At 43.2% G+C, this 20,519-nt stretch overlaps 1 protein-coding gene across 1 annotated transcript in view; it reads left to right on the top strand.

The window, feature by feature from the left end:
- Nucleotides 1-20,519, top strand: part of NRDC (nardilysin convertase) — a 28,413-nt gene that overhangs the window by 5,908 nt on the left and 1,986 nt on the right. The window contains exons 4-27 of the mRNA XM_055815297.1: nt 224-377; nt 2,126-2,199; nt 3,642-3,737; nt 4,655-4,777; nt 6,287-6,344; nt 7,306-7,379; nt 7,563-7,632; nt 8,031-8,108; nt 8,539-8,659; nt 8,738-8,796; nt 9,363-9,417; nt 10,859-10,963; nt 11,238-11,361; nt 11,896-11,982; nt 12,598-12,717; nt 13,447-13,498; nt 14,613-14,763; nt 15,885-16,012; nt 16,350-16,512; nt 17,755-17,786; nt 18,055-18,193; nt 18,658-18,705; nt 19,066-19,118; nt 19,740-19,823. Coding sequence (XP_055671272.1) covers nt 224-377; nt 2,126-2,199; nt 3,642-3,737; nt 4,655-4,777; nt 6,287-6,344; nt 7,306-7,379; nt 7,563-7,632; nt 8,031-8,108; nt 8,539-8,659; nt 8,738-8,796; nt 9,363-9,417; nt 10,859-10,963; nt 11,238-11,361; nt 11,896-11,982; nt 12,598-12,717; nt 13,447-13,498; nt 14,613-14,763; nt 15,885-16,012; nt 16,350-16,512; nt 17,755-17,786; nt 18,055-18,193; nt 18,658-18,705; nt 19,066-19,118; nt 19,740-19,823 — 2,248 coding nt within the window. The remainder of the gene's footprint in view (nt 1-223; nt 378-2,125; nt 2,200-3,641; nt 3,738-4,654; nt 4,778-6,286; nt 6,345-7,305; nt 7,380-7,562; nt 7,633-8,030; nt 8,109-8,538; nt 8,660-8,737; nt 8,797-9,362; nt 9,418-10,858; nt 10,964-11,237; nt 11,362-11,895; nt 11,983-12,597; nt 12,718-13,446; nt 13,499-14,612; nt 14,764-15,884; nt 16,013-16,349; nt 16,513-17,754; nt 17,787-18,054; nt 18,194-18,657; nt 18,706-19,065; nt 19,119-19,739; nt 19,824-20,519) is intronic.

Below are 20,519 nucleotides of genomic sequence, written 5' to 3'. Positions count from 1 at the left end.
CTACTCTTGACTGGCTGAGACCAGGCATGCCTAGACCGGCGCGGTTGTTTCCAGTCTGTTCAGGGCTTCTGCTAAAGGCAGGTTACACTGACTGGTGCTAGTTAGTAGCCAGCCCCTGTGGGTCAGCTGTAGGTAACGCTGGGCTGAAGAGGGGTTGCTATAGCTGCAATTAGGAATAACAAATTAATGTCATCATGGTAATTTTGGTGATTTTTTGTTCCAGTGGTTTTTATGGGCAGTTTGAAGTACCCAGACGAGAATGGGTTTGATGCGTTTCTGAAGAAACACGGGGGCAGTGACAACGCTTCGACGGACTGTGAGCGGACGGTCTTCCAGTTTGATGTGCAGAGGAAGTACTTCAAAGAAGCGCTTGATAGGTAACTTCATCTAAACGGTGATTAAATGTTAACAAATGTTTGTGCGTGCCTCAGGAGCCTCGGTGTGGCTTCTTCATTTTGGGATGATTAAAGCTGTTGCTGTACTTCCATAGCTACCCGCAGAGTGGATATTGAAGATAAAGAAATAGTCTTCCCCTTTGGGTACATTGCTGGTTTTTTGAGATAGTGCCGGGTAGCCGCTGCGCGATTACGTAGAATCCATGGATAATGCACGTAGCTTTTTGATTGTTATAGCACCCTTAAACTAGTAGCATTGATGACAGGAGAAATCTTACGCAATGTGGCAGCTGTTCAGAGGGGAAGTGCTCCCAGAATCCCAGTGACTCATTGTTTGAAAAATCTGTCCTGACAGAATTAGTGGTTTGGTTTTTTTTTTTTTTGTTTCCAAGTCTAGTCGCTTAGGGTGGGTGGGAGGGCAGCCTTGAAAGTTATGGTACAATCCATGCTTCGAAAGGATACGTTTAACCTCATCCAGGTTATTTAGTGAAGTATGTATCTTTTGCCAGGAAGTATTTAACTTGCTCTGTTGTGCTGTGGGATGTGTTGGGACAGCAGAGATCCACCTGTTGGCATGGTTTCCTGCAGTGAGAGAAAATTACTCCTTCATGGGGGCACGGCAGCTGAGTATTTTTGATGCTATAAAATATCTCATGAGGACAGTGGACTCCACTGCAAACTTCCTTTGATACTGTGATGATGCCGAGGACAAGCATTTGCATATTTTACCAAGTATTGCCTAAATTTTACTTTACCAGGCCAAATTCAGCTTTCGTTTGTAGATTAGTCCAGTCCTTTTAGATGTTTGGGATCACGAAAGAATAAAAAAATACAATTGCAATTTGTTACAACAGCTTAGTGGAGGGGAAACACAGAAGTTAGGAGTTCCATAGAACACCATCTCATAAGAAGAAGACAAATAGGTGCTGCTCATGATTTCTGCTCATTTCAAGCCCTTGTGGATCAAAAGAAATTGAAAGACATCATCGTTTAGTAGTCTTTAGCCTCACGGGTCCTGTAGCTGTAGAACTTCAGCAGCAGTGTTTACTGTTAACCTTTTGCTTCAACCAGTTCAGGCATCATTTAAAAACCTCAGCAAATAAAATAGAAACATTAGATCCTCTGCCAGCCTTCTGCAGAGTCTCCTTTCCTTGCAGATCTGTCCCTTTCCATTGCTCTGCTCTCTGTGGGTATAGGAGAAGAGATGTATCTGGATGCCAATGCTGACTTTTGTGGTAGATAGTAAAATTGTAATGGATGTAAAAGCTTATGTTTCAGGACATAAATCAAGAATTTGTTGCCTGGCGTTAAGGTGAAACTTTCCCTATGGTCATGTTGTTCTTGATGAACAGCCAAGGATTTCTCTGAAGCATCTGATAGAGATCCCTGCTAAAGCCAGGAACCAAACTAGCTGGATCACTTGTCTGATCTGGTATGATCGTTTGCAGGATGTAAAGGCAGATAATCCTGCACCCATTAGTGTTATATCCTACTGCATCCAACCAATTAATTCTCACTCTATGGAACAGAGAAGCCCTTTGGTTTTTGACGGTATCACAAAACTGGCTTTTATCTTTCCTTAAGACAGGTTAGACAAGAATTACATAATTTGTAGTAAGGCAAGCAACTTCATAAACTAAAATAATAGATGTTGGGCTTATTTGCTGGTTTTTTTTGCCCTAGTTTATATAGACACTGAAGAAAAGTATATGAAATTTTCTTTTTCGTAGGTGGGCACAGTTCTTTATTCACCCACTGATGATCAGGGATGCAATAGACCGAGAAGTCGAGGCTGTAGACAGTGGTAAGTAAGAGCAGCTTTTCCTGGGTGTTTAGCCTGTCTTCTTAAAGAAACAAAACCCATTTTGTAACACTGTTTATTGGTTTCCATTTTGGACTACCCTTCTGAGCACTTCAGTCAAGGTCACCTAACTTGACAGATTTAATTATTCAATTTTTTTTTTCCATGGATATCGTTAGAGGAGAAGGACTGAATGTAGTGCCATCACTGTGGGAGTTTACAGTCTCATTTCTTGAATTAGAAATTAATGATTTTAAGTGGTTTGGCAGTAAGTGGTAGGGCAATTACATGAGCATGCGGATGCTCTTCAATGAACAATATGCCTGTAGCTCTAGCATAGCCCCAGTGCTCTCTGCAGTCCGATGTGGAGTTAACACAGCGAGTTGAGGTGATTGAACTTGTCTCCTTATTCTACTGCCTTAATAGCTACAAAGTCACTTCACAGAAGGCAATTGAACCAGGCGTAGAAGTGAGCGTTTGTTTGATTTTCTAATACTTAATGAATACCTCCAGACTGCCTATAAAACTTCACTGCTTTAGAAAAAAACACCCTGTTATCGGCAGATGTACCAATTGCTGCAAATATTTATTCCAAATCGTCATCTTCATCTGTTTTCTGGCAAGGAAAAAGGGACAATTTGATCCCTGAATTTAGGTTTGTGTCAGCATAAACAAGGACCTGTCTTTGAGTATAGGTGTGGTTCTTCCACAGCTTAAGCCACTTTACGCCTTCACTTGCACTGCCTTCATCATGCAGATCCGCTCCTTCCTTGTATTGACACTGTAGTAGTGTGCTGCACAGTACATTATGTCAGCTTGATGAACTGGCTGCAGAATTAACGAAGCCAAAAGAATTAGTTTACAGCTCTGCTGTACATGTTTCCTGTTACCAGAAAAACAGGAACAGGAAAATGCAGTTCAAGAGGGTGAGTTCTCGATTTGGGCAGCATCCCATGTTAGTTCAGTGTAAACTGATCGTAAAACTGCGTTTTTGGAAACTCCTTGCTCAGCTTTCATTTTCTTATTTCATTATTAGTCTAGAAGTTGTTCTGTGTGATATATGGGGGAGCCTCATTTGTAATTGTTCTCTGGCCCTTTCTGCAAGGCCTGACCCTGTAGAATATTGATGGTCTTGTGTTCCCATTACATTTAACAGATTGAGGGCATTCAGACTGGGTGGGCTGGGGCTTTACATGCTTTTCCTCCTTATGCCTTTCCTTAAGTCTCAGCAATGAGCTCCGTTTTCCTCTTGACTTACATTCATTGCTGATAGCAAGTCCTATTTCTTAGCCTGTTTCACTACTTCATCATACATCAGAACAGGTTCTGGGCCGTATCTGTGTGGTGTGTCTCCTTTTCAGTGTGGCTGGGGTTTTTGTGTTGTTTTGTTTCGAGCACGACCTCAAATTTTGATGCATGCCACTGCAAATTCTTTGAATTAACAGAGTATCAGCTAGCAAGACCCTCTGATGCAAATAGAAAGGAAATGCTGTTTGGAAGTCTTGCCAGGCCTGGACATCCTATGAAGAAATTTTTTTGGGGTAAGTTCTCAATTTCTGTTATAAAGTGGTGGTGATACTTTTAACCACTTAAAAGTTTAAGCGTTTAGATGTGCTGACCTGAGCTTTCTCACCACAGAAACACTAGCCTTGCTTGGAACTATTAGAGCAGTTACTCATTTTACAGTAAAATGTTTGGGAACAAAAGCAGCTGTCTGCTTCTTAAGCTACTTTTCATTCTGGTACTGCTTTTTGCTGATGTTAAAGCTAGGTTGCCCTAGGTGCGTAATCACGTAACTTTCTGTTAATGTAAAGGTGGAGCTCTCTGAGTCATCTCTGTCATGCTTAAGCTTGTTTTTTGCTATTAAAATTTCCTGGAAAAATCAAGTGTTTCTGGATTTGTGTCTGAGGAGGCCTTTCAAAGTAAATAATTCACTGTTGAACTTGCAGAAGTAGACCTTCACAGCCATGTCAGTGGAGCAGAAGGGAAATTTGTCCTTCCTCTCCTGGACAATAGAGTCCTAGCTCCCTCACCCTTGTGGTGCTGTGAGCATGTAAGTTGCAGTGTGACGGGTAATAGTTACCCAGCTTTGAAATGTAGACCGTTTTTATGAAGTTCTGTAAGACATGTACTGAACATCATATTTTTCCTCCCCTGTTCTGCAAGTTCTGTTGGTGGGGGAATAGCTGGCAGCACACGTGAGCTGTGCAGTATCTGATAATGCAGGAGGACTCTGACCTTCCTTATCATAGCAATATCAACTGTCCTTAGAATAGGAACTAGGAATTTAAAGATGATGATTTCAGTTAACATTCCTTTAACGCCAAATTTCTATTAGGTATTTTTAATGTGCTTATCTTGAGTAGACTCAGTGCCAGGGGAGGAAAAGAAATTCTCAGTATATTGGATCTTGACGTACCCAGTCTCTAGATAACTAACCGCCTTTTAATGTTTACAGGTAATGCGGATACACTCAAACATGAGCCTAAAATGAAGAATATTGATACCTACACCAGACTGAGGGACTTCTGGCAGCGCCATTACTCTGCTCACTATATGACTTTAGTTGTCCAATCTAAAGGTAACATCAGTTGTTCCTGAAAAACAGGCTCGTTGCTGCTGTTAGTGTAGTGCTTTTGGCACCAGTTCAGCTGTAGCCCAAGCCATTTTAGTGGACTGCCCAGTCCTGCAAGAAGTATTTCTATGTAGCTTTTAGACTGGTTTCTAAATGAAACAAGGCTTGAGTAATTGTGCTGTGTTATTGTCATCCTGCCACTTCCTGAGAAACTTTTAACTGAAGCTGTCGAATAGGTTCCAGATTAATGCAGAAGGTAAAATCTCAACGATATATTTAAGGAAAGAATCTTGTAGGAATGTAGAGTGAGACCACTTAAATGACTTAATGCTGCTGGTTTCTCTGCCATCAACAGCGAACCTCCACAGAAAATGATGGGGAGACTGAAATTGGCCTCCCAGTTGTCTTGTTCTGTTTGAGACTCTTTCAAAAGAGTTCTTAAAATAAAAACCATTTCTCTAGGAAGAACAGAGATCCTAAGTTTTCCCCCAGACTGGAAAATTCTATGCAAATGGAACTGAGTTTCACTTAAGCAAAGAACTTCAGACCTGTGGTTCATTTCTGCTGAGAATAGAGGAAGGAAATTTCTTAGAAATTATGCATGTAGTAGAGGCCTGCGCTGAAAATAAATAGTTGTTTATATTCAAGTTAGGTTTGTGCTTAGGGGTTTTGTTGAATGTTAAAATGATTGCAATTCCCGTCTGTAAAATGGTGACGGTAATAATAGAAGTGATGATTCTTTTCTTCTCCTATGCTTTTATGTTCTGTCTAGAGCGTAAACTACTTAGGGCATTGAATGCCTCTTGAGTAATCATTTACATAGAAGAAACATTACAATCCGTTACTGGTCATTGTGAAGAAAATTGGTGGTAACTGATAGCCAGCCGGGTCAACTTTGTATTTCAATCTCTGTTACAACAAAAACAACCGTGAATCCTCCTTCCACCCCATCCCGCCTTTTTTGATGTTGTTCAGTACACACAGCATCACTTCAGGAATTCAGAATGTTTGCAAACAATTTCCAATCAGCCATTTAAGAAAAAAAAAACACTTAAACTTCTGGTTCTTGACACATTTCCTTTAGAAAAGAGGATGGGGAGAAGGACGACTTCTCCCTGCAGGACTGCATTTGGGTGTGAAAACTGGTGTGTGTATTCTGGACATAGTGTGATGGAATGAGTCCAGCAAGTACTGGTGGTTTTGTAGATCCCTAAGTCAGTAATCCCTTTTCACAGTCACACTTAATACTACTGAACTTTAAATCCCAGTTGTATCGGGCTGAGATTTCAGCACTATACACAAAACCAGAGCTATGACCAAAGATACAGTTCAGTGAATATTAAGAATTGGCTCAAACCAACAGCTTTGAAGCTTGTAATTTAGAACTTTGCAATTTTAAAATATACTGACTTGCAGCCTCTTTCAAATAACGGAACTGGTGAGATAAGATAAAGAATTTATCTTAGATCTTCAGGAAATTGCATTTTTTGCTTTCTTTTTTTCTCTCCTTATTAGAAACACTGGATACATTGGAAAAATGGGTGACGGAAATCTTCTCTGAGATCCCAAATAAGTAAGATTCTTTTGGTGCATAAAGGCATTACAAATTATAAAATTATCTGTTCTTAAAAATGATGGTTTTAAAAAAAAAAATCTCCTTTACTGGAGAAACTAGGGAAATTAACATTTGTTAATTAACATCCTTACCCAGGAAAAAAAAGGGCAACTTGGGACATTAAAGCCTGGCATTAATTGTTTCAGGAAGACTTTGTTTCTGCTTAACAATTACTTAGCCTTGCAGCAGCGTTTGCTTAAAATGTGCTGATATCTTGATTTTATGATAAATCATTCAAACCTAGATTGTCAATTTATGTTACTTTGCGTCAAAAATAAATAGCAGCAAAATAAATTAACACCATTGCTTGCATTTAAGTGTCATCCTTAGGTCAGCAACTGGTTAGAACTTGGTCTTTTTTTTAATAATTCACTCCAACGTACTGTCTGAAAAGGGGGTTTTGCAAAAGCTTTACTAACTTGAAAAGCATTTTGTTTCCCCTTTTATTTTCTGGTTTTGCAAGGTGTTTATTTCTGTGGCGCTTGGAAATGCGCTTGTGTAAGTCTAATACCATAGAGACAAGTTTGTCTCTCCAGACCCCTGTCCTTCTCGTTCCTCCTTCCCCACAAGACAACCCCTCAAGATTCTGTGAGTCCAGGGAAAGGAAATTGTTTACTGTGCTTGGCTTTCCTTTCCTCTGTTAGGAAAGCAAACTTTTTATTCTTACTGCCTTGGATGGAAGGAGAGGGCAGAGCTGATGGGGGTCTATATCCTGAGTAATTATTTTCTTGCGCGGGCAGAGTGCGAGCGAATGCCAGGCTGCCTTCCACCTCGGGCTGGGTGGCTCCTGGGCTGTGCCCTTTGTTAAAGGCCATCGCCTCTTGTCACGTCAGAGCTATGGATGCTTACGTCTTGTGATTATCTCAGTGTAGCTTTGAATCCTTGGCAGTAACATCACACTTCTAATTTTGCTTTTAAGTGGTTTACCCAAACCCAGCTTTGGCCATCTGACTCAGCCTTTTGACACACCAGAATTTCACAAGCTTTACAGAGGCAAGTAAAATAATTTGTTTAAATGTTTTGAATACCTAACTTCATATTTTCTCTGGGTGATCTGGATACTTTGTAGAATAATTCTGTGTGGTTCTGAATACCTTAACCATTCCTTCTGCATTATGTAAAACTTATCTATGTCTAATCAGTATATTTATATTCATTAAATTTATTTGTGTTCAGTTGTTCCAATCAGGAAAGTTCATTCACTGAGTATCACTTGGGCGCTTCCCCCACAGGAACAGTATTACAGGTACAGTTGTGCTGCATTTTACTTCTGCCACGTGTATGCTGTGAATAATTCATTGACTTTCACAACAAACCGAATAATCTCATTTATTTGTGTTACAGATCGCTTTGTTTCCCTAGGAGAACTTTTTTAAAATTAATCAAATTGATGCAGATATGGTTCCTTTTCCAAATTGAGTGGAATTGGTACACAGCTGGTTCAATGTCATTCCTCACTGACTCTGATCAGTCATTATGTTCTCAGCTGCCACATTTGTAGCTTATCTTTACGGTGCCTGAAAGTGAAAAACTTGCCGTGAAGAAGCACACAGTGTATATTTTAGTCATTTGTCTAGTGATTTGAGTTCTTTCTGTGAAACTTATTACCTCCCGGCATTTAATCTCTTTCAAATTTTCTTTTAGGGTGAAGCCTCTTCATTATATTTCCTGGCTGGTGGGACATGAAGGCAAAGGCAGTGTTCTTTCTTTCCTTAGGAAAAAGTATGTATTTTTTTAAGCATATTTATTAAATGTTTTGCTATCACTAATAAAGGCAAACTCTATTTTGTGTATACATTTTTGCTATCTATATAAAACCAGGCCAAGCCTGCCTTCTTGTGTCAGCATTTTTTAGTGATATTGCTTAAATTGATGATGAACCCAAGTAAGAAATAAGTGGGGTTTGGTCTGTTGATCCATGGGTCAGCGGTATCTGTGACTGATCTTTAAGAGACCCCCAAAAGGTAACTTAGCTTTTCCACTGTTTTCTTAAACCCTGTAGCCAGAGGTTCACACCTTTATGTTGGAAAAGCTTTGTGTGAACCGTAAACGGATTGAAAGCCTTTAAAGTAAAGCTGTGATACGGTAATTGTAATTAAGCTCAAATACAGCAGAAATGAGTAATTAGTAAGTACCTTTAACTCTTCCATAGGTTTTGGGCTCTTGCATTATATGGAGGAAATGGTGAAACGGGATTTGAACAGAACTCCACTTACTCCATCTTCAGCATTTCTGTGACCTTGACTGATGAAGGTTACAAGCACTTCTATGAGGTATGGTTTGCTGCAACTTGATTTTCTTACTGTTTTCCTAACATCTGGAAAAATTGATCTGTTCCTTTCTGTCTGCAGGTGGCCCATATTGTATTTCAGTATGTGAAGATGCTGCAGAAGAGAGGGCCAGATAAAAGGCAAGTGTTTGCCGCTACATCCAGATATTGGCATGATTGTCCTTCTCCGTTAGCCTTTTATTTGTAGTGTTTGCACTTTGTTGAGTTACTAGAGCATAAACGGTGAGTCAGTAGTAAAGCTTGTCTGCATGGGAAACGTATCGGTTTAAAAAAGCTTAAAATTGAATTTGCTAAATGTTTATGCTCCTTTCTTGGTGCTTTTTGTTTGATTTATTGTGATCTCATTTCTAATTTTAATAAGCTGAACTAGTTAGTGCAGCTTTGTGTTTATTGAAATGAATTTGTCGAGCCAAATCTGTGAAAGTCAGGGCTGTGGTGTTCTGGTGTTAACCTTTATGTTACTTTGCTATCAGATTTTGCCTCTTTGTAGTTGAGTCTCTTCCTCTTTGGAAAACAGCAGAACTTTCTGCCAATTGAGAAACGCCCTTTTGGATGGAAGGGAAGTGAATCACTGAACTCACCCTTGATGCGTTTCCTAGAAGACTGCTTTTTTTTTTCAGATTCTTGATAAATGTTGTGGAATAATGGAAGAAATCCACTTCTATTCTATTCTCCTTCCTTTGCAGAATATGGGAAGAAATACAGAAGATTGAAGCTAATGAATTTCACTATCAAGAGCAGGTATTCATCCACTGTTTTGTGTTGATATAGGTAAACCATATAAAGGATTTCTTTTTGATTTTGAAACACATTTTCAAAGTTCTGTTAAACCAGAAATAGATCATGCACTTAATGAGGCTGTATTTTGCTGAAAGAATTTGTATTCTAGGCAGAGAAATAGTGTTGACTTTTTTTCATAACAGAATTAAATGTTACTTTTACAATTCTCTACCTACTAGGTAGGTTCTTTTCGAGTTCTGATCATTAGGCCCTTGTGTGTGAAGTTCTGTGCCCATTCATGGAGCTCTCCAAATTGGGGCTTTTTGGTATTTTTGCCTAATTTCACTTTTTTTAAGCTGGTTTGGCACTGCTGATTTCTGGGAATAGAACAGCAGGGTTGTGTGAGAGGCGTGGCTTGCTGGTGACCTGGCCTCACAAAGGCCAGGGTGCTGACGACCCCCTTGCCTGCTGGTACAACATTACAAAACTAAATGTCGTTTTGTGTCAAGTCCTCCTTGCCTTGCTGAAATAGGAATTAGCAAAAAGCTTACTTGTTTTTATTAAAGGTGAAGAAAGGTAAAAGCAAGGAACAGGGGGATGCACATGCTTTTTTGACAGGGTTGTGTACCTTAGGGATGGGTGAATGACTTAGTCATGGCAGGCCCACTCTTCTGGTTGACGGGAAGAGCTGGTACGTGGCCATCCTAAAGGATAATGGTCACAGAGGCATGGTTTTGGGATAAGCAACTAGTTACATGCCCCAGGAGAGGTTTAATGTTTCCTCACGTGTACAGTGTCTTAAGAAATCCTTGGTTGTGTTTTCCACTACATTTACCAGACACAGACGTGTCCAAACTCTTTCCAGGTGAACTGTGGTCAGTATCTGGACTTAGAATATAATGTTGGCTGGTTCAGAAAAAGCCAAAAGTACTCGGTGAGAAGCTCTCCACTAGGCAGTCGTATATCGTTAAAAGGCAATCTGTACTTCCATGTCCGAATGGGAGACTCTCTTCCTCCTTACACTGTACATCATGGCAGAGAACTTAGGAAAGGAGCAGAATCAGAGGTAACTCATGCAGCAGCAGCAGTTCCTCGGCTTGCTCTTTCCGGGTTCCAGATGACCCTAAATCTTGAATTGCAGGACTCTGCTTGTGTTTCCTGGAGGCACGCAGTGTATTCTGCTGGGTCTGCAATTCAGTAGGTTCAATGACTGTAAACTGCACGCTCGAGGTTTCTTCTACCAAGATGACGTGTCTGATATTTCAGGATTCTTAGAGGAGTCCTGAGCATTACATGTGGTTATGAAATGTATTTAGTTCAATAACTGAAACTAAACGCCATAACAAGCACAGCATGCAAGTCGTGCTCAACATACCTAACCAGTCAAGCTCTTCTCAGAACAGAAAATTGACATTTTAATTTTCTGACCACGTGAAAAACAGCTTTATTTATTTGCTTACAGACAGATCCAGTTGACTATGTGGAAAGCCTTTGTGAGAACATGCAGTTGTTTCAGAAGGAGGATTTTCTGACAGGAGACCAGCTTTTGTTTGAATACAAGCCTGAGGTAAATACTCTTTGAACTCTGATTACATGTTTTGACGTAAGGAAAATACGGGCACGCTGTATAATAGAAGCACGTATATAGGCATTTATAATTAGGCATAATACAGGCCCAGGTTCTGTATTAATTGACACACACTTTTTATATTCAGAAAGCCAGTCTCCTTTTTTGTAAGCTTGTTATGTCTTATTCTTCCTATGTGCAAACTGAGAAGTCTTTGCTGGGTCAGGCAGAGCCAGGGCTGCATTTGAACTGAGGTATTGTCTTGAACTTGCAGATCATTGCTGATGCCCTTAACCAGCTCAGTCCCCAGAGAGCCAACCTCGTTTTGCTGTCTGCTGCCAATGAAGGCCAGTGTCCCCTGAAAGAAAAGTGGTTTGGAACGCAATACAGCGTGGAAGGTAAAACAGCAGCAGCAACCGAGAACGTCTGACTCATGCAATAGAGATATTAAGAGGATGACAACACAAGATAGAGCCGCAGGGAAGTAGGGAAATGAAGCCTCAGTGTTTTACTGACCTCATTGTTAATCAAATACTCTGTCCTACTCCACAATTTTCTTTGTTTGGTTTCAGTTGATTCCCACTCCCTAGTTTACAATTGTTTTAGGAGGCAGGGATCTCAGCGAGCCCTCCACTTGACTGCCATTCAAGTCCTGAACAGGGAAAAGAACACAAACCATGAAGGAAGGGCATGTTGGTAGCTGGATTACTAATTCAGGCAGGCTTGATTTACTTTTTAGTAGGACTGCTTCATTCCTCCTCCAGGAGAGTTTGTAGGAAGGGATTTAGAAAGAGTCACGGTGAACCAGGTGGTGTTAAGAAACCCCTGTTGTACTGCAGATCTTCACAGAGATAGCAAGAGGTGAGATAGCTGGCCAGGGAATAGGGTATTACCTTCCTGTTTAACTAAATGCATTTTATGTTTTTTAATAGATATTGACAAGTACTGGAGTGATTTATGGGCCAGTGACTTTGAGTTAAATCAGGATTTGCACCTTCCAGAAGAAAACAAATACATAGGTAAGGCACCTGGGCATGAGTGAAATCTTCCCCCAAGAATTTAATTGAATATTTTCTGTAGTTTACCAACAATTTTAGTTTTCACCTGACAACAACCTGTTTTTGCGAATTAAAGAATATGAGAGGTCTGTTCACCTGAATTTTATTTAATATTCTTTTTATTCATAAGCTTGAGAACTGAGTCTTCCCGAGGTGTAAACTTACAGATCATAGAGCCGTAACACAGCAGGCCTCACACTGTCAATGAGAGGTAACACAGTTCTCTGGAATCCTAAAAGAGCATTTAATTTGCTTAATCCTGCTGGTTTTGAAAGCGTCTGAATACCATCTGGCTTTGTTGCCAAAACCAAATGAAAATAAACCCATAACTTGTATCCTGGGTGGAATGCGACATCACCGTTTCCGCACTGCTTCTGAGCCACTGTTCTGGTGTGGAACTGAAAAATACATGTTCTTTGGGTCCAGGAAAGCATTTTCACATATAATTTAGCAAACTGCGGGGGTGGGGGTGGGTGGGAAATGTACTTTGTTGATAATTTTAAAGACTTTCATGCAGGTAGCCTGGCTGTGAAACCCACTCACTTCTGGTTTTGGTCTGGTTTTTCTTTTTGTTAGCCACTGACTTTGCTTTGAAAGTTGCTGACTGCCCTGAGACGGAATATCCAGTCAAAACACTAAGCACACAACAAGGCTGTCTCTGGTACAGGAAGGATGATAAATTCAAAATCCCAAAAGGTAAATGCCGTAGGGCTTTCAGAAGAGTAGGAAGTCCCTGGTTTTACCAGCTGAAATTTATTTGAAGGCAAATAACCCATGATACGGTTCATCATTTCAACTCAGTGTTTACTGTCAGCTCTTCCATGGCCCTTTTGGTATGTTTATTAGCTACAATAATAAGAGAAGCAGGTAGAAACTACCTTGCAACAAAGATACCCTGCTGATACCTCAGGTTAAAAATGTGAGTCACTGAAATATATTGACTTGTGGACATCTGACTATGGACAGACAGAATATGATACTAAGACAAGGGCTTGAGAATGAAGGAACGTTAATTAGAAGAGACTATAGTCTCGTCTACAGAAAGAGAAAAATACAACCTGGATCCGAGTCAAATGTGGAAAATACATTGCTGCTTTCAAGCAGAACGTGACAGTTTTTAATGTCTGTTAAACAGACGTTTTGTGGAGTTTTTCTTTATTTATAATGGTTGCACCGTGGGAGTTAGTATTCTGCAAAGCACAGCTTTGTTCTAATATTTGATACTCTTAAGGGAAGATTTTGGCATGAAAAAGAGAAGACGTTTGATGATGAGTTAATATAAGCAAAAATGCGTTCTTAGAGCTGAATGACCATTTTCATTAGACTCAAAGTGTGACCAAAGAAAACCTGATGGAAATATATTTGACTTTTGAAAGCTGTCATTTTTTGTACAATTACTCATTTAAGTTTCTTTGTCCCTACCAGGTTATGTTCGATTCCATCTCATCTCTCCGTTGATACAGCAGTCTGCAGAGAAGTGAGGATTATATTATTTGTGCTTATCTTGCAGAGTAACTAAATTACCGTACCTTATAAAAAACCATGAAGAGAGATTAATTTTAAGCTGGAATAGAATAAGGCTTCCTTTTCTCATGTTCTTACACTTCTCTTCTGCTTTTCTCTGTAGTTCAGGGAGGGTGGTTGTGCAGCAGATCATTACTGCAGCAAACACATGCATAGGAGTTTCATGGTGTGTTATTCCCCAGTGCAAGTTTTGGAAAAAATAACGTAGCAGCAGCAGTGCACACGCCAGAAGGAAGTGCTTGGAGAAGGAGTTGATCCTGAAAAGAGCAGTCAGCAGTCATGTCCCGAACCAGCACCTTGGAAGCCTGTAGGGTGCAGGTGGAGAGGCCAGCAGCAGCAGTTAGGAACCAGCGGTTAGGCAGACCTCAAGGTGACAGCTCTGCACGGGCTGCACTTCTAGTCTAGGCTAGCATTGCCATTTGTAACAAACTTCATAGTACTTTTATCGCAAGCCTGCTGAGACCTGCATAACTGATGCTTTGGGAAAGCCTTTATAAATCTGTTTTCAACGGGGCTTTGTTAGTTTGTCCTTCGATTTGGAATCCAGGCAATATCAAAGATCTGGAAGTACGGACTGCGATTTCCACGTTGTGTAGCCTGTTTTGCTCTAGCTTATTATTATTTTTTTGTCTTGATAGATAGTCATCTCATTACTCAAGTCTTCAGCATAACTGAGCCCGTCTGTCCCCCATTCCCTTACACAAATAGCAATAATCTCATTTTCTGTGATGGTTTGATGTTTTGAGCATCGGCGTGTTACCATGTGCATTTCTGTCTTAGAAGAAATCTTAAATCGTGTAAAGCTGGAGTCTTACTCTTTGCAAAGAACAGTTGAATGTCAAAATAATTTTTTAGTATGGTGTGCTTTCTGAACGAAGAAAAACTTGCATTTTGTGTTTCTGGGTTTGTTGAAACTTTCTTTTTGAATCTCATTGTACTCGAGTATTCATTTCTGTTGGAGAACTTTTTGTGTGTACCGTTAAACTCATTTGACTTGACTTTTATCTTCTATTCCATCCTTTTTTTTTTCTCTTTCTTTTTAACCCTCTGCCCCTTTCTCCATCCAGCATAGTTTTGTTTGATACATTTGTGAGCATCCTTTCCCACAATCTCGGTGAACCAGCTTATGAAGCAGACGTCGCTCAGTTGGAATACAAGCTGGTAGCTGGAGAGCATGGCTTGGTCATTCGAGTGAAAGGATTCAATCATAAACTACCTGTAAGTGCTGCTGATCTTCTAAGTACTTTTAATGCATGCTGCTCTGCAGTGTATGTGCCTTCTGTCCTAGCAGCTGGAGCCTAGCTGGCTGGAGCTTGGAATGTTTAGGTGTGGTATTTTACATTGGAAAATTTGTATCTCTGTTCAGATACAGGATAATGCAGCAAATGCTTTTTCATGTGCTTACATGTATAGAGATGTAGTTTTATTCACTTACACAAGCTCAAATTACTGACCTTAGGCTGACTTAAGAGAAATCTTCCTTTAATTAATAGCTGTATCTCCATTAAGACTTTAACAGCTTTTCCTTTAAAAAGAGCTGTGAGTCTCCCATGTCCCTATAGAGAGTTAGAGCCTCTCCATCTGTAAGCTGAGGCTGTTTGCACACTGTCTGGGGAAGCGTGTCTGAAAATAGGTTTTGTTTACAGTTTGACTGTAGAGATACAGCTTCTGAACATCCTCATTTTGGGTGCAGTTTTCTCTTGCTGGGTTGCCAAGAGCTTATCTTACGAGGATTGGGGATCCCTGTTCCCATTCCCTAAACGCTGGCTGTGTGAGATGTGGCAAGCCCAAACAGAGGGGATTTAGTGACTGAAGAGGAAAGAGCCACCAGGCTTCCGTAGACTGTCATGGCAAGAGCTTGACTGGAGCTTTAACAAGACTGTCAGTCACGTCAGAGGTTTAACAGAAAAAGCCAGAGATGCAAATAGCGTGATCTGAATATTCTTTTTTTTTAATCGTGGAAGCTCCTCTGTCGCAATGATATTGTGCTGGTCAGCTGTAAAAGTAAGAACTGAGATATCTAGTACAGAAATGTTGGAGCTACAGGCTAGGTTTGTTCCGGTAGAATGTGGAAACTCCTATTGATTTGGGATATTGAGCTTATTTCGTTTGCGTTCTAAAGATGCTGTCCTTTTGAAACTGACTGTAATTTGGTATGAAATTGCGTAGTGAAGAAAATCAAATGGAACCGAGGAATGTGCTTTAGTAACACTGCGCATCTCCTGCGTTGACCAAATAACAATGATTTTTTTTTTTATTATTATTATATAGGATGAAGTTTAAATTGGTTCTTTAAAAAAAACCAACAAACCCCTGACTTAAAACTGTTCTCTTTACAGCTTCTGTTTCAGCTCATCATTGATTACTTGTCTGACTTCAGCTTTACTCCAGCAGTTTTTGAAATGATAACAGAGCAGCTGAAGAAAACGTACTTCAACATCCTCATCAAACCTGAAACTCTGGCCAAGTGAGTTCCGGGGGAGGGCAAAAAGTGGCTGCGCAGTGGGTGTCGAGGTTGAGCTGAAGAGCTCAGGAATCGCTGCTCTGCGCTCACAGAGGCTTGTTCCAGGGTTTGCTTGTAGCTTAGAGAGCTCAAGCAGCTCTGTGCCCAGCATATCAAACATCCAGGTAGCTGCTGAAGTGACCCGTAGCCAACAGCAGGTGCTGGGGGAGCATCAGAGCCCACAGCAATCCTCCTGGGGACCGCCTCCCTGTCTCCAGCATGACCCCGAGTCAGAAATGGGATCTCATGCGTTAAACAGCTCTTGACGGCCTGTGGTTTTGTCTTCCTTCTTGCATTGCAGGGATGTGCGCCTCCTGATTTTAGAGCATGGCAGGTGGTCCATGATAGATAAATACCAGACGCTGATGAACGGCCTTTCCATTGAGTCTCTCTCGTCCTTTGTTAAGGCTTTCAAATCACAGCTCTTTGTAGAGGGTCTCGTACAAGGAAACTTCACGAGCAGAGTAAGTACAGCTTCAGCAGCTGGCACGCGCTCCAACTTCTTCTTAAAATGGGCTTTAACGCCGCAACTCCAGTGCTCAGCTGCCGGGTGACTCGGTTGCCTCTTCTGTGCTCGCTGTGCAGGGCAGCTTCACCTCTAACAGCTCAGGAGTGCTTGTCTGGATAAGCCACTCGGGAGTCCAGAGATGCCAGTTCAAACAGAAGTTTCCAGGAATTTAGATTTAAACTGCAGAGAGGGAAAAACGTGGTAGCAATATGCCTGTAACCGGTTTGCCCTGTTGCCACCATTTTTCATGTTGTTTAGTGTATTGATGTATTTGATACCGAGAATTTTCCGTGGTGGTGCCACAGGAGGCGGCTTCCCTCCAAGTACATTTATCCTGGAAATGGGATTGCCTGCATGGTTTGATCAAACCTCACTGAGATTCAGGCACCTTCGGTGCTGTCAAACACCTGCAGTGTTTACTGAAGACTCCAGCCTGGGCCAAGGTCACACATAGTCCTGTCAGGCTTTTAAAAGCAGCCTTGTAATGGGGCTCAGCTCCCTGTGTCCGGTGTCGTTGAGTGCCGGTGCGTGGCATGGGAGAGAAACCTTCAGCAGTTGCGGTCTGTGCCAAGAAGTTTGTCCAGGAACTGTTTAAAGCCCCCTAAATAAAATGTGCTAATGTCCTGTGGGAGGTGAGGTTCTTGTAAGGTCCGCTGTCCCTCCTGGGCTGCGGAACAGAAGGAGCTCGGAGAACCTAATCGTGATTTGCGAAGAGTCTTCATTCAAAATGCTTTTCTCGCTGCAGCCTCTGCGGGCTGAGCTCCTTTCACAGTGTGGCACGTGCAGCCCTGTAACTCCTGCATCAGTGTTGCCGTTTCTCTTATCTCCTCCCGTTTCTTTCACTTAAGAAGCCCCAGGGTTGTCCTCCCAGAGCTCCAGCTTCCTGCGCAAGAGGGGGGCTTCTCTCCCCCCGTGTCCCCCCTTTGCTGCCGCGATGGCTGGCACCATTTCTCTGCCTTGTGCATTCTCCTTCTGCAGAAGTTACAGGGCAAGAAGCTGCCTGGGGACTGCGGTGTGGGGCGTCCAGAGGGACCTGGAATAAGGCGAGGGGGCAGGGACGTAGGTGATGTGACAGAGCTCGTGCTTGGGGGGGGTGTGCGTGTGTCACTTTCTCAAGTGATGCACTGGGGTGTGCGGTTGTAAATTGGGGTAGTAATTCTCTTCTAAATAAAACTTATGTTTATGCTTTCTCTCCTAGGAAGCAAAGGATTTTCTGAATTACGTTGTTCAGTAAGTATCTCTTGACTTAGGCACCACTCATGATGTAAAAACTCATCAGGTTATAATTTTCCGGTGGAAGGGGTCAGGGTGGGAGCGATGCAGAAGTGCCCTTCTCGCCTCCTGGACACAGCGCTGCCGGTGGCTGTTCCTCGGGCATTGTTCTGGTTTGGGAGAGGGGAAAATGATGTCAGAGTGAGTGTAAATGACCGGGTGTTACATTGGTTTTGGCTGAGACGTGAGCGGGTGTCAGACACTTTGCTGTCTGTCCGCCCTTCAGAAAGCTCCAGTTCGCTCCCCTGGCCCATCCCTGCCCTGTCCAGTTCCGGGTGGTGGATTTGCCAAACTCCCATCTGCTGTGCAAGGTGAAAACTCTCAACAAAGGCGACGCCAACTCGGAAGTGACGGTCTATTACCAGGTAACGCGTTAGCTGGGTGTGCGCTGCCCTGTTCCCCGGGGTAGCGGATGGTGCTACCGTTGTACGTAACGTCACGGTGTCGGGAGCAGTCTCTGGGCGGGGGTGTGATGCTGGATTCTCGTCTAAGCGCAGGCCTGGGAGGTTGAACCCAGGTGGGCTCTCGCAGCCTGTGGGGCTCCCCGAAACCGGCATCTCCCCCTCCCGGCTTGCGCTAGTGCTGGGAGCTGGGTTTGTGCCTTGGTGATTTCCTGGTGTGTCCCCCACGGATCTCACGGTCCTGGGTGAGAGCCCCTCCCTCTCTTCTGAGGGCTGTATTGAGGCCCCTGTGGAAAACACGGACTTTCCACCTGTCCCCGCTGTGAACTGTAGCTTAGCGCCGCAGTCCAGGCGGAGGTGTGTGCCACAGCTGGCGGCTTGGTCAGAACATCCACGAAATCACTCTAAATTCTCCATTTTCTTTCTAGTCAGGTGCCAGGAACCTAAGGGAATATACCCTCATGGAACTGCTCGTGGTAAGTTAGTGTTCGTGTCTCCTCCCTCATCAGAAGTGTCTTCCCTGAAAGCTGCTGGGAGCTGGGATAAGGCCACGGGGCTAGATGGTACCGGGGGACAGCGTGTATCCATTGCTCACTCTGATTAAACCCGAACGTTTGGGCCAGGATCCCCGGCGTGCCGCAGCGACGGGCAGTGTGGAAGGCCGTTCTTAGCTGCCCGCCCAGGAGGCTGAGACCTCTTGGTGCAGCGGGTGAGGCTGGGAGGCAGCGCTGCAGCGGGTGCACGTGCTGTGCTGCCGTCACAGGTCCAGACGGAGCCCACGGGCTGGCTGCAGCGGAGCCCCGCTCCTGCTGTAACGCCTCTGTGCTCCGTTTCAGATGCACATGGAGGAGCCTTGCTTCGACTTCCTGAGAACCAAGCAGACCCTCGGGTGAGTTCACTCACACCTGCTTTTACTCTTTCCTGTTTTTACTTTGGAAGCCCTGCCTGCACAGCGGCCAGTTCCTGAATTGTTGTAATGGAAACATAAACGCATCGCACCCAAGAGCACCCATCGGTACAAGCTGCAGTCACGTTGCTTTTGAGTCCTGTAAGAATTGCAGCTTTTAGCAGTGTGTGAACTCCCAAAATTATTTGGCATAAAGTTGTTCCTTCCACTTTCCAAATCAGCTCCTGGTTCCCCAGGGCTGTTTTCACAGCAGCTCTGCGGCGCGTAGCAGCCTCCCGCAGAGGCACCCTTCTACCTCAGGAACTGGAACAAGCTTTTCACATCTATAGGTCTGTCACTCTGCTTGAATTAGTTTGCAGGAACACAAACACAAGTACTCTGCCAGGCTTAAAAGGATTTCCTAAAAATGAGAAAACGCTGAAGTGCACTGATGCAGAAAACAAAGGAACTAAGACTTGAGAATTTTTATCTGAGATTTTTCTTTCTGAAGTACCAACACTATTTTAACTTGTAGCGTGTCCTACAAGTGAAAATTTAATTGTGCTTGTGGAATGACTTTATTACTTTTTTTGTGTGTTGTTTTGTTTTTTTTTTTTTTTTAAGCTACCACGTGTACCCTACCTGCAGGAATACTTCTGGGATTCTTGGCTTCTCTGTCACAGTAGCAACCCAGGCAACTAAATACAAGTAAGTGCTCAGTGGTTAATGCTCAGCACTGCTGCCGGCCTTGGGCCGCCGGAGTCACCCCGGAGCTGCCAGCACCCAGTTTTGGTGGCCTTACCGCCGTGCCCCCGCGGCAGAGGCGCAGGCAGGGCCTGGCTGATGCGGACCAGCTGGCTGGAGTGGTCTGGTGGAGCTGGCCGGCCGTTCCTCACCTGTGCTGCGGTGCAGAGTGGCTCTGTAAGTGGCAGCTGTTGCTGCTGTTGTCTGAACAGGGAGGACTCGAGCGCAGGACGTTTACGGCAGCCGGGTTTACCGAGGCGGCCAGTGGGGCTGGCGTGTGTGCAGGCACTGAAGGCTGAGCCCCGGGGAGGGGGGGGAGGTGTCCAGCTAACCGTGACCATGCTGACATGGCACGTTTTGCGCCAGTGGTGAATTTACGCCGTGTCCAGCTCAAGAATTATTACCGAGAGTCTCGCTGACTGTTCTCCTTGCTGTGTTAGGTCAGGTCCCAGCTGACTTCCGTTGGCTTGTGCCGGAGCTTTTCCGCGCACCTGCTCTCAGAGCTCACAGCTGTTTCAGGCCACAGAGGGATTGATTTATTTTATGAGGGGAGTTATGGAAACAGTCAAAAGCGAGTGCTCCTGGCCCCAGCTCGTGACACTGCTGACAGTCACAACATCATGACTGAAAACCAACGCCTAAATAAAGGTAGCCTTAAGC

Source organism: Falco peregrinus, chromosome 10 (genome assembly GCF_023634155.1).
Source record: "Falco peregrinus isolate bFalPer1 chromosome 10, bFalPer1.pri, whole genome shotgun sequence".
NCBI lineage: Eukaryota > Metazoa > Chordata > Aves > Falconiformes > Falconidae > Falco > Falco peregrinus.
The sequence above is the reverse complement of the archived record's forward strand: the minus strand, read 5'-3'. Positions and strand labels throughout refer to the sequence as shown.